The sequence below is a fragment of the Myxine glutinosa genome, chromosome 3, assembly GCF_964187855.1.
Source record: "Myxine glutinosa chromosome 3, kmMyxGlut1.1, whole genome shotgun sequence".
Taxonomy (NCBI): Eukaryota; Metazoa; Chordata; class Myxini; order Myxiniformes; family Myxinidae; genus Myxine; species Myxine glutinosa.
The window spans coordinates 57937571-57950475 of record NC_136263.1 but is presented as its reverse complement, the minus strand read 5'-3'; the positions used below and the strand labels follow the sequence as shown (position 1 = coordinate 57950475).

Here is a 12905-nt window from a genome sequence, read left to right as displayed (position 1 = left end):
CTCGCATCACTTTCCCGACGGGGGACCTAGGCGTAACGCTTGTTCTCTTTGCCCAACCCGGCAAATACGAGGAAGATCAACTTGCCCTTACCAGACTTTTGCTTGCTCGAAATGTTTTTTCCCCCATTTCCCTGTTTTTCTCATTAAAAGGTGTTTTATAGATTTAATATATACATAAAGTCTATAGAGTACTAAATCTTTCATTCCAGCATTTTTATAGAATCAAACAAAACCAAAACCAAACAATTTAACATGTCTTTCAATCCTGACAAATCTCGCACTCTCACTATGTCTCTCAGAAAAGACCGTCTGGACAACCCTCCCATCTACGTTCTCAACAATCCTCTCCAAGAAGTTCTGTCACTCAAGCTTTTGGGTCTCACTATCTGCCATGATATTTACTGGGAAAACCACATTTCCAAGCTGGCCTCCAAAGCCAGTCGCCGACTGGGCATCCTCCGTCGTGCGAAGTCCTTCCTTGGCACACCTGAGCTCCTCACCACATACAAGGCTTTCATCCGCAGCTCAATGGAATACTGTTCCCCCCTCTGGGCCGGTGCTCCTGCCTCACACCTCGCTCGGCTTCACGCTGTTGAAACCAAAGCTTTCAGAATCATTGGAATCTCCCGTGATGAAGCCGATTGTGAGGGCCTTTCACTCACTCACCGCAGGCAGGTTGGTGGTCTTTCTGTCTTCTACCGACTCCTCTCTGGCCTAGCTCCCCCAGCTCTATCTGTGCTCTGTTCCCCAAGTACTCGTACAGGTCGCACAAGATCTGCCTGCAACCCTCTTCTGGTTAAACTGCCAAAATCAAGACTCTCTGCTCACCTTCACTCTTTCATTCCTCTTTTCTCCTGCCTCTGGAACAAACTCCCTCACTCTCTTCAATCCCACTAATCCCTCGAGGTCTTTAAAACAGCTGTTCACCACCATCTCTTATCTTCCCCCATCCAAGACCTTGATCTTTTATACCCCTGTTAATTCACCTCAGATTCACTTTCTGAAATACCGACTTCTTTCCTGGAAGTCCTAGCAGTGTCCATTTTTTTATTTTTTTTTAACCTCTCGCAATGGATCAATGTCATCTCAATTCAGCCTGGGCCAACTTGTGAAGAGGAAGAAGAAGAAGAAGAAGAAATTAAACCTTTCCCAAATAACACTCAATTTTACAACTACCTAGATTTATTTCAGATGTAGTAAGCAGGTTGACACACAGCCCTTCTACACTATCGAAATATAAATGGAGTTGCTCGTGCAACAGTATTTACATTTACAATGGTTACATTTGATCTGAAACTAGGAAGCTATTGGGATAACTTTTGCTGCCGGGGGAACTTGTGAAGCCCCACAGGTAGAGGTGCAGCCAGCACACCTCAATGGAGTATCATTCACTGTTTATCCTCAACCTTAATCTCAGGTCATCAACTATTCATCCTTCCCTCGTGGTCCTTTGTGCCCTCTCTGAGTCCACCCCTTCTTTTGCAGGTTACCGTGTTTCCTGCCACCCACCGTTCTGTTTAATTCTTCCATTACTCATTCATCCCCTGATTTTCCTTCCTATTCTTTCAGCCCCTTACTTGCACTCAAGACCAGCTTGTTTACTCCCTGTGGCTTGCCCCTCCCATTACTCTATTCTTCTCCTTGCCCCTCCCATTACTCTATTCTTCTCCTTGCCAGTACACCGATTCAGGTGCCCCTCTGATGTCCTTTTGAACACTGCTATAGTATTTCCCCACTTTCCACTGTTCTAGCTCTTCCATGAGCCATGACCTTGTATTTAACAACAAAATATGAGCGTTAAAATGACTTTTTAAATTACCTATTGTCAATAACACACTTTTTCTTTTAGCTTATTTTGAAAAGCTGCAAGTTCAGGTTTGTTTGATTAGACTGACTTCATGTTTGCTTGGATAAAGTTGAATCCGCCATTAAATGTTTTTACCTGCAACATGTCGCAAGTCTACAAGAGCTTTGCATTGCTGTTGTTGTTGTTGTTGTTGTTGTTGTTGTTGTTGTTGTTGTTGTTGTTGTGGTTCTTGTTGGGGGTCGATTTTTGAAATGTGCAACCATTGGTCGGAAAGCTACCGGACTACACCCACCTCTATTGCTTCACTCTACCCACCATAGCACCAACACAAATTATATGGCCACTGTGGTGAAAATGTAAGTTGAACCCAGGTGTGACGCTCACTTAAACCACTGGGCGGTGTCTATAAGACATGTAGTGAAATTATACCAAGGTGAACCCAGGGGGTGCTCGCTACGGAAGGGGCGTCTATAAGACCCGGGACAACCGGGGCGCGCGGACACTCCAGCGGAACTCACTGTGACATAGTCCTGTAGTTTGAATGGTATGTACGCCCCTAAATGCTGCGCTGACTGTCCTCTCTGTTGGACCATTGTTATATTGAATCAACCATTGCTGCTCATGAAATACTCTGATTTTAATGCCTGTTGCATGCATGTATTCTTACAGGATGTACTACAGATCTAAATGATATTAAACCTACACAGAGGTCAAGTCGTGTCTGAGCTTGATTTTCACGACATTTAATATCATTTAGATCGCCGGAATGGCTGACCACAAGATGATCGTGGTACCGATTCTCGGAGCCGACCCTCAAGCTGAGGGATCAGCATCGGAGTTCACTCACTGGCTCCCAAACGCTGGAGAATTACTTTGCTGCTCACGAAACAGAGCCCACCGCTGCGATAAAGCTGTCCGTGTTACAGTCGAAGGTCTATCACACTACTCTCGCCGCCGGTCTGCCTCAAAAGGACCGGATGCGATGGGGACCTCGCAAGCCTTTTGCGGGACCGCGTCGTCACAACGCAAACTGCTCTCCTGAGGCCCGAACGCCGGAGCAGGCATGACGGACTCCGGCAAGGCGCCTGCAGAAGGAGGCCACTGGGAAATGTCCTGGGCCGGCTCACCCTGACCCCGTCGGAACGACGGACCCGCTTGGCGCCGAAGGTACGAGTCTAGCCTCGGCTGCTCGAAACGCTAACGGCTCCGTCCGAGAGAATCATCCTAGATTTGCGTGCCTCGGCCCGAGATGAGATTCCCACTCGAGTGATCACGACTCCCATGTCGGCCATGCCTCCACATGGCCGGCACACTCCGACCACTCGCTACTCGGTGGAATCGCCTCCTCCGCACGGGCCGGACACTCCGACCACTCGCTGCTCGGTGGAATCGCCTCCTCCGCGCGGATCGCGCACTGCTCGTCGGGATCACGCCGTGCCTCACACGGCCGGCTCACCCTGACCACTCGCTGCTCGGTGGAATCGCCTCCTCCGCGCGGGCCGGCACACTCCGACCACTCGCTGCTCGGTGGAATCGCCTCCTCCGCGCGGATCGCGCACTGCTCGTCGGGATCACGCCGTGCCTCACACGGCCGGCTCACCCTGACCACTCGCTACTTGGTGGAACCACCTCCTACGCGCAAATCGCGCGCTGCACCCTTCGCGGGCACCACTCTGCGAGGCCGGCGATTCTGATCACGGCTCGTCGGAATCCCACCTACATGTGGCTACGCAACGAGGCCGGCGAACTCCGCTGCCCGGAATCGCCTCAATGGAGGCTCGCTTGGCGCCATGCGAGGACTCGTCGCAGCACGGATGAGTTTCGCCCGGAATCACCTCAATGGAGGCTCGCTTGGCACCATGCGAGGACTCGTCGCAGCACGGATGAGTTTCTAAGGATGTCGAGCGGGACCTTCATAGCCTTTCACGACACTCGGGCTTATGCTTATGATAGATGATCGTATACCATGTGTATTCTATATGACTATCTATGTCTAAAACTCCGGACAAAACACGGCCCGAAAGCTAAACAAACGAGACGCTACTTCAGGGCGTGATATGTATTCGATCCTTTGACCCGAAAGCTAAACAAATGAGACGCTACTTCAGGGCGTGATATGTATTCGATCCTTTGACCCGAAAGCTAACAAACGAGACGCTACTTCAGGGCGTGACAGGTATTCGATCCTTTGACCCGACAGCTAAACAAACGAGACGCTACTTCAGGTCGTGCAGTCTATCGCTGCCAAGCATGCTCGCCCTCTCGACTCGGCGAAGCCGCACTGGTTCAACGGGCCGAGCTCAACTTTCGGTTTCCCTCGTACGCGGTGCGGCCTAGATAATACTTTTCGCTCGTCGGCCGGGTTCGTATTCCGTACACCGATCTCGAGCCCGCTCGAATGCTGCTGCCCAATGGACGCGAGACTTTAGATTTCGGAGTGCTACTTTACTCCGTCTGGGGATACCGCTCAGCTGGAACTTGCCGTCAAACCCGCCCGCGCGCGCCCGAACCAATTGATGACGTCATCGACTAAATCACACGTTTGCTTAACAGCACCATTTAACTGTTTCCCGCGCTTGCGTCATCAGAGTTCGTCTACCTGGGTACCTCTACAGATAGCAGAAATACTCAATCTGACCGCCCCTGCCCGAAAGTGCGTGTCATAACGTGGCGGCCTTCGAGGGCGACTAGCCAACATCGCGGACTTATGCCGTTAATCGATAAGGCACGGGGCATTTGGGGGTGCACGGTGACCCCATGACACGGTGACATTGAGCGTTGCGCCCGACTCCCTCGTCTCTTGAGCAAGCCACGTGGGCGCCGGATCGCCCTTGACTCTGGGCTTGTTGCTTCTAGGACAGGTCTCCTGGCTCGCCTCCACACATTTCGAGACTGCGAGACGCCTCGCCCAGCCGCTGCCTGATTGCGTTCCCCCTGACCCAGACTGTGAAGGTCGCTCGACTTCGGTGCGCGATGCGCGGCTGTTATCTCACACTTCACGACGGGGGGGGGGGGGGGGGGGATGGATGAGTGAGGGGGTGAGAGAGATGATGGTCCATCCATCCGGGCCATCCTCTTAGGCCATCCTCTTGGATGTCGATCCATCCGGTAACCATGGATAAGGGGTACCTTATCCGGTAACCATGGATAAGGGGGTATCGAGTTAATATTTTAATAGAGCATTAAATGTGTGTATCTCAATCACGCTGTTCATCTTTTAAGAATGCTTTAAACACTGGGCATCCTCCGTCGTGCGAAGTCCTTCCTTAGCACACCTCAGCTCCTCACCACATACAAGGCTTTCATCCGCAGCTCAATGGAATACTGTTCCCCCCTCTGGGCTGGTGCTCCTGCCTCACACCTAGCTCGGCTTCACGCTGTTGAAACCAAAGCTTTCAGAATCATTGGAATCTCCTGCGATGAAGTTAACTCCGAGGGCCTTTCACTCACTCACCGCAGGCAGGTTAGTGGTCTTTCTGTCTTCTACCGACTCCTCTCCAGCCTTGCTCCCCCAGCTCTCTCTGTGCTCTGTCCCCCCAATATGCATTCAGGTCGCACAAGATCTGCCTGCAACCCTCTTATGGTTAAACTGCCAAAATCTAGGCTCTCTGCTCACCTTCACTCTTTCATTCCCCTTTTCTCCCACCTCTGGAACAAACTCCCCCACTCCCTTCAATCCCACTCCTCCCTCCAGGTCTTTAAAACAGCTGTTCACCACCATCTCTTATCTTCCCCCATCCAAAACCTTGATCTTTTCTACCCCTGCTAATTCACCCCAGATACACTTTTTTTTTTGAAATTCCAACTTCTTTCCTGGAAGTCCTTGCAGTGTTCATATGTTTTATACCTCTCCCACCTCCCCCCAAGCCCTCCCCCTCCCTCATTTCTCCCGATGTCCCTTTTCTCAAATGTTGTGTTTGTGTCCTTCCCCCTCTCCCCATCTTGTCTACCGCTCCCCTTATTTTTTGTGTTTTATGTGTCGGTTTGACTTTTTGTGTGATTAATGTTAGCTCTTTCATGAGCTTCGATCTTGTATACAAAAAAAAACAAAAACCAAACGCACTTTTTCCAATTGGCCCGTTACCGGATTTTGTCGCAGGTTGTCACCATAAGATATTTATTTATTTTTGCTGTTGATAGTGCCTGTCACAGAAATTGGTTTAGTTATAATGGATACATTTTAACTGAGCATCCAAGTCCAACTCGCCATCTTGTAACCCACAGATCTTCAATGAGCTTTTCTTCCCTCACATGAACATCTCAGAAATCCTGACGATGGTCTCCAAAGCCGAGGAGTTTGACCAAATAAAGGTAGGGATCCATGCTGCTGAGTTTCATCATAATTTCCCCATCCGTAATTCTAGCGGAATTTTACCGTCCGTAATTTTGGGGACATTTCCCCATCTGTAATTATTGGGGAATTTGCCCATCTGTAATTCTGTGGAGAATCTTCCCATCCATAATTCCTGGGAAAGGAACCCTGTCTGTAATTCTGGGGGGAATTTTCCCGTCCATAATTCTGGGGGAATTAGCCCTGTCTGTAATTCTGGGGGAATTAGCCCTGTCCATAATTCTGGGGGAATTTCTCCCGTTTGTACTTCCTGGGGAATTATTCCTGTCCGTATTTCACAGGAGATTAACCCATCTATAATTCTGGGGGAATTAACCCATCTTTGTGAACTGGTTCTTTGCTACTTACTATAGGCACTAATTTATTTGTGATATGGATGGAAAATATTCAGTGAGTGTTTGTGATGCCTCAGCATGCTTATGTTCATGTATGTAGCATTTTTTATTTGTTGCATAAAATTGTTGATAAAACTGCACACATGGAAGCACTTTGTGGGAGGAAAAAAACAAACAAGTGTGCAATGGAACATGCTAATGCCTTGTCTGAACATGTGCAAGACATTGAAGCGCATTTCATTTTGCTCAGGTCCGAGAGGAGGAGTTGCCAGAGTTGGATGATCTGCAGTGTGAATGTCGATTGCCTACACCCGGTGGTGTAGAGAATAACTACGGCAAAGTAAACGTTCTCCTTCAGACCTACATATCTCGTGGAAGCGTAGATTCGTTCTCGCTCATATCAGACCTCTCTTACATCGCTCAGGTTAGTACCTTTTCAGGAACACTTGTTTTGATTTATGTTGGCACTCTGCATGGTGTCTTTTTTACAAACCCCTCAAACAACTAGCTTTTCTCTCGACGTTTTCTGTTTATCACGATGTAATACCCTCGTTATCAAGGGAAACCTACCTTGTAGCTGTTTCCCTTTTTGGGCATGTTAACCCCATTACCTGAAGGTCATTGGAGATGGGTAGGCCGAGCCAAGGAGAATACCATGTGGATGCAAGACAACAGGACAACAGCTTCATTCATTATAAGTTAATTTACACAAATGTAAATTATATAAGATTATTCCCTCACCTTTCTGCTCAACACCAGAGGATGTTACCACAATGTTGGGCCCCAGAAGTCCTCAGCACAATCAGCCAAGCTCGAAAAGCCAACGTCTATTTTGCTGGTCTTTCTCCCAAAGTGTAATCAAACAGGTCGTGAAAAATCATTATTTATTGCATCGGATTTGCCCATTGGATCACTGCGTTGATTGTGGTCATTGAACTTTTATATTCTGGTTTAAATATTTAAACTTCTCTGTGCATCCCAACTGATGATTTATTTATGCCTTGCGATTTAAATTCCTGCGATAGCTTTACTTACACAGCATCGTTATGCCTGCAAGAACATAACCGACACTGCACGCCCTCGATTAGCCACAGCAGGGACTGCACCTGAAACTTATCCAAATGCCGCTTTACTCAGTCAAATCCCTCTTGATCCTGGGTGCCTGTTCACGTGTGTCAAACTGTATTGCAGCCTGGTCATGATTGCATCCAAGTGGGTGTAAAAGTACAATCATGGCCAGCCTTAACACAACCATTGGCCCTGTAGGTATAGTGTAAATCGGACTTTGGAATCAACTCCTAGCGCCCTTCGCCTCCCCTCGATTCCTGGCCCTCTCCAGCTTCTACCTTTTCTTTTCTTCCTCAATGTTAAAGGAATTACAATCACAGGCAAGTAATTATTTCCTTAATGCATTTCAGAATTCTGCGCGCATTGTACGAGCGCTTTTTGAAATGGCCCTGCGGCAACACCATCCAACCCTTACTGAGAAACTCCTCACCCTCAGCAAGTGTCTCGAGAAGCGTCTTTGGCCTTTTTCACACCCGTTGCGCCAATTTTCTGAGCTGCCTCCAAACGTCCTGAACCGACTTGAGGAGCACAAACTCACTGTGGATCGTCTTCGAGACATGTCAAAGGATGAGATAGGTGATGAAACGTTCGCTCTGTTGTTCTCGATGTAGTTGTGCTCCTTTCCTTATCTTATTGTTTATTTTCTTCTGTTTATCCATCCTGCTTCATCTTTCATTCTTATCCCTGTCTTGCATGTGTCCAATCCTTCCTCATAACTCATGTCATGTTTCCCACATCCCTCTAATCACAGGACACCTCATCCGACACGTATCTATGGGTGAGAAGGTGCGTCAAGCTTCCTTGTATTTTCCCACCATCATACTCGAGGCCGTTGTGCAGCCCATCACACGCACTGTGCTCCGTGTCAGGGTCTCCATCACTCCTGATTTCTGCTGGACAGATCGGGTGACCAATGCACGCTCCTTGTTTTATCTGGGGTTCCACATCACCTCTTCCCCAAACCCACTGCCCTTGTGCCAAACTTAAACCTGCTGCTAATCCTGTTCCCATTCCATTTCTACCCTTTTGTCTCCTAGCTGCACGGCTCTGTCGGTGAGCCTTGGTGGATTTGGGTCGAGGATCCAGCAAGTGACCATATGTACCACTATGAGAGCATTTTGCTCCTGAAGAAGCAGGTACAGGGAGAATGGTTAACACTAATGGAAATTCGGCTGCAAGCTGGGCATCTCGTTTTGCTGGAACTGCCTGATGAAATGCACAACAGTGAAAGCATTCAGAGATTTCCTTAAACTTGATTGTTTCTAAATTGGACATATTGAACATAAGAGAGTGTAACGTCTTCTCAAGAAGTTGGAAACCCAGAGAAAACAACTTCTCGTTTTATTATTGCCTATTATTTGCTTCTTTTTCCCATTACCTTTGCCCATTGAATCTTTAGTTTACAGTGGCCAACCATTCTCTTCCCTGTGGAAATAATGTTTCGTTGCTTTTTCAGTTTCTTTTATTTAAATTCGTCAATAAACAGGTTATTTAATCTGTGGTTTCTTCTCTTACCCATTCCCAAACCCCATCCATCATCACACCTTTCATTTTATATTAGAGCATTCTTATTTGAGGCATACTTCTCTTGTTCTACAGGTTCTGACCAAAGAACCCCAGCAATTAGTATTTACGATTCCCATTTTTGAGCCTCTTCCTTCTCAATACTACATCCACGCTTGCTCTGACCGATGGCTCGGGGCAGAGGCCATTTGTCCAATAAACTTCCAGCACCTCATCTTACCTGAGAGGCACCCTCCTCACACAGGTGAGCCTGCACTTCCTCGACTCTTGTACCTCATGCACCACGAAAGCGACCTCTTCACCTATTCTTTAGCAGCTTGGCTTTGCTCTAGTGGTGATGCAACAAGTAGACCAAATTCAAATTTTAATCCTGGTTGGATATATTCATTCGATAAATAATGTTTCTTCCGTCTTGTTTGCACAGGTCGTTATTCAGATGCATTGACATCTACCTGAATTGTTGGTTATTTCCCAGTACTTGACTTCTCCCTGTTAGTGGATTTCTGCCCTTTAACCTCATTCAAATAATGAAGTTGAATTTTAGAGGGGGGTGGGGGGGGGGTGGGAGGGGAAAGGGGGAGTGGTGTTGGTACCAGAGCCCTTTATACACAGAGTTTGGCCTACTCGGTTTCAGATTTTAGCGATCACGTGACAACATGCGCCATGTTAAAGCTCTAAAGTGACTAAACAATGAATGAAACTTGGGAACATAAAAATAAACCCGTCTCTAAAAGCAGAAAGTTGCATATGTAACTCTATGCATGCACACTTGAACACACGCACGCGTGCACTTTACGTAGGGCTCCAACATGGCGCCTATTACCGAGTTGGCCATACTCTGTGTATAAAGGGCTCTGGTTGGCACATGGTTTCCCCATTTTTGGATTATTTGAAAATAAATTTGATTCTGTTTATTAATTTGCATGTTTTGTTGACAGTTTTTTGCTGAACAGCTGATAGGGCTGACTAGGCTGCATTGATTCCTGGCTGCATATTTTGTACATTGAATATTTTCTTGCTATCAAGAAGCAGAATCCACACTCACTCATAGCGGAGTTCTTTCTCCCCCTAATGCAGTAGAATTTTCCTCTCATGCCTATTCCTGCTACCTGTTGTTTCTCAAGTCTCATTCATGCCATTTAACCTCTTCCACAGAGCTCCTGTACCTGCAGCCTTTGCCTGTGACAGTCTTGAAGAATCCATTGTACGAGGGTATTTATCGCTTCACTCACTTCAACCCAATTCAGACACAGATCTTCCACACACTCTACTACACGGACTGCAACGTGCTTCTGGGCGCTCCCACAGGATCGGGAAAAACAGTTGCTGCTGAAATTGCCATCTTTCGCCTCTTCAACGAACAACCTGATGCCAAGGTCCCCGAGCCATGTCGATGTTGATTATTAATAAGATACTCGTGTTTTTTATTTTTTGTGTTTTTCAAGGAGGAAATATCAAGGTATAGTGAAAATGTTTACTTGGAGGATGGTGGATAAACATGAAAAATAAAGTTCATCATTAGATTTGCATTCACTTTCTCATTGGGGGCCAACTATTTCTTAGGTACTAGCATACAAGACCTGTCGCTTTGTTGATGGGAATACCAATCTTTGTGTAGTTGTGGGAAAAATAGTTGTTGTTATTGTTGTTTGTGTGCTCCTACTGTGTATTTTTATATATATTTATATTGCTTCAAGAAGTACAGACAACCCTCGTTAATCCAAACCCATTTAATCCGGAAATCTCGCTGTCCGACCAAAACATCCATGGAACAGATTTTCGCCATTCATTTTATCTCTCTGATCCTCAAAATAATTTATCCGACAATCTCGCTAATCCGACATTGGGTGCTGGAAACAAAGTAGTCCGGATTAATGAGGGGTGACGATATTACTATATATAGTGTTGTGTGCTCCATCCGTGCCCGTCATGCTTTATTCCAATGGGTTCCTGTTGTTGTAGAACAATAAAAATGGTGCCATTAAAACTGCTACAATTAGCTTCAAGTCCTGCTAAAAGGCATTTTTATAATCAAAATGACACATTTTACAACTTTCATATTTTTGTTCCAAGTAAATCGATTGTTAGTTTTCCAATTAAAATAAGTGCGAGTGCCATGTCGCAGGTCTACAAGAGCTTTGGGATACTGCTGTTGTTGTTGTTGGGGTTCTTGGTGGGGGTCAATTTTTAAAATGTGCACTCGTTGGTCGGACAGCTCGTGGACCACACCCACATCTGTCGCTTAACTCCACCTACCATAGCACCAAGACGAAATGATATGGCCACCATCTTGGTTTTCTGGTGGGCCTCACACATTAGGTCTGCAGATCTCTGCTGATTATACACTGCCCGGGTTTGTTGCATCAGATTTCCATTGCCATTGTTTAGGTCGAGTGTAAGTTGCGATGCGGGACCCCAAAAAATCTAATCGTATGTCGAATAATAGTATGGTATAATCAAGCCTGTCAGATCACATGGTACGTCAGAATGCATGGTAATCAAGTGTTACGTTGCATAATCAAGCGTTATGTCATGAAAATTAGTAAAAATAAATAGTTTAACGTAATTTTTTGAAAGGTCCCATATCGGGGTTAATTAAGCAAGCCATGACCGCATGACAAATCAGCTAGTTCTGATATAACCGTGGGGAGGGTGACATGGATGAGAGGTGTCGAGTTAATTTTTTTAATAGCGCATGAAATTTGCATTTCCCAATTGGCCCATTACCAGATTTTGTCTCATGTTGTGACCACGATGCAGTCATTCTTGTTATTATTCTATGACAGCAGGAACCCTTTCGAATAAATCTTCGCACACAGACACACAGACTGATGCTGCTCCTTTTCGTAATATAAAATGGGGAGATTATTTTAAGGGGGAAAATCATATTATCCTATCTGATGATCACGTAAGTAAGCAAAATGATCCTCTTGTCCAATAGGCGGTGTACATAGCTCCTTTGAAGGCCTTGGTAAGAGAGCGTGTTGACGACTGGAAGGTTCGCATTGAGAAAAACTTGGGCAAGAGGTAAATCTTTTACTTTTCATTGAATTAGCTTCAGACTTTGGATTCATCAATAAGGTGTTGAGATTGTGGTGTGATATCTGCTTGTGAGGATGTGGTGCATGAATGTTCTAGCGTGGAAGCATGTAGTACGTGGTGACGGCGTGATGCGTTTGTACTGCAGGGTTGTGGAGCTGACTGGAGACGTCAGCCCAGATATGCGAACCATAGCGAAGGCCGACCTCATTGTGACAACACCAGAAAAGTGGGATGGTGTGAGCAGAAGCTGGCAGAACCGCAGCTATGTGCAAAAGGTTTCCCTCATCATCATTGACGAAATACACCTGCTGGGTGAGATGCTCTGATGATCCTAAACCTAAAACTAGTTCCAAGCCTGGATATCGGTGCTACGAGTTGTTAAGTTTATTTTGTTCTTATCACAGAAGTAAATTTCGACATATATATATATATATATATATATATATACAGACTTGGCATTTAATATGGAATTTTTTTTTTTCTTGACTTGCGTTTACTTTCTGAACTCAGTCAATCTGGTGAGTTTATTTTACCCTTTGGTGATGACTTTGTTTAAAGAACAATGTCACTGATTGTCTTTCGCAGCAAGAAGTCAATAACAGGATTATATCACAGGTGGCATGACAAAATGTAAGGACAGGAACATTTGACGATTGGCTTCACAATCGGGTATATAAGGGTTGTTGCGTTCTGTATTAGTGGAAAACAACTGCTGCACGTCTACAAAAGTTATTGCCGCTTCCTCTGGAGATGGTCCGTCAACTTGACTGCTGTTTGT

At 46.1% G+C, this 12905-nt stretch overlaps 1 protein-coding gene across 3 annotated transcripts in view; it reads left to right on the top strand.

The window, feature by feature from the left end:
• The window catches only part of ASCC3 (activating signal cointegrator 1 complex subunit 3), a 221351-nt gene that overhangs the window by 91597 nt on the left and 116849 nt on the right, over positions 1-12905 (top strand). For all 3 annotated transcript variants that reach the window (XM_078774076.1, XM_068110739.2, XM_068110738.2), the window contains 9 exons: positions 6032-6118; positions 6744-6917; positions 7912-8137; positions 8313-8467; positions 8599-8697; positions 9161-9329; positions 10241-10461; positions 12027-12112; positions 12273-12439. In XM_078774076.1, the coding sequence (XP_078630202.1) occupies positions 6032-6118; positions 6744-6917; positions 7912-8137; positions 8313-8467; positions 8599-8697; positions 9161-9329; positions 10241-10461; positions 12027-12112; positions 12273-12439 (1384 nt within the window). The remainder of the gene's footprint in view (positions 1-6031; positions 6119-6743; positions 6918-7911; positions 8138-8312; positions 8468-8598; positions 8698-9160; positions 9330-10240; positions 10462-12026; positions 12113-12272; positions 12440-12905) is intronic.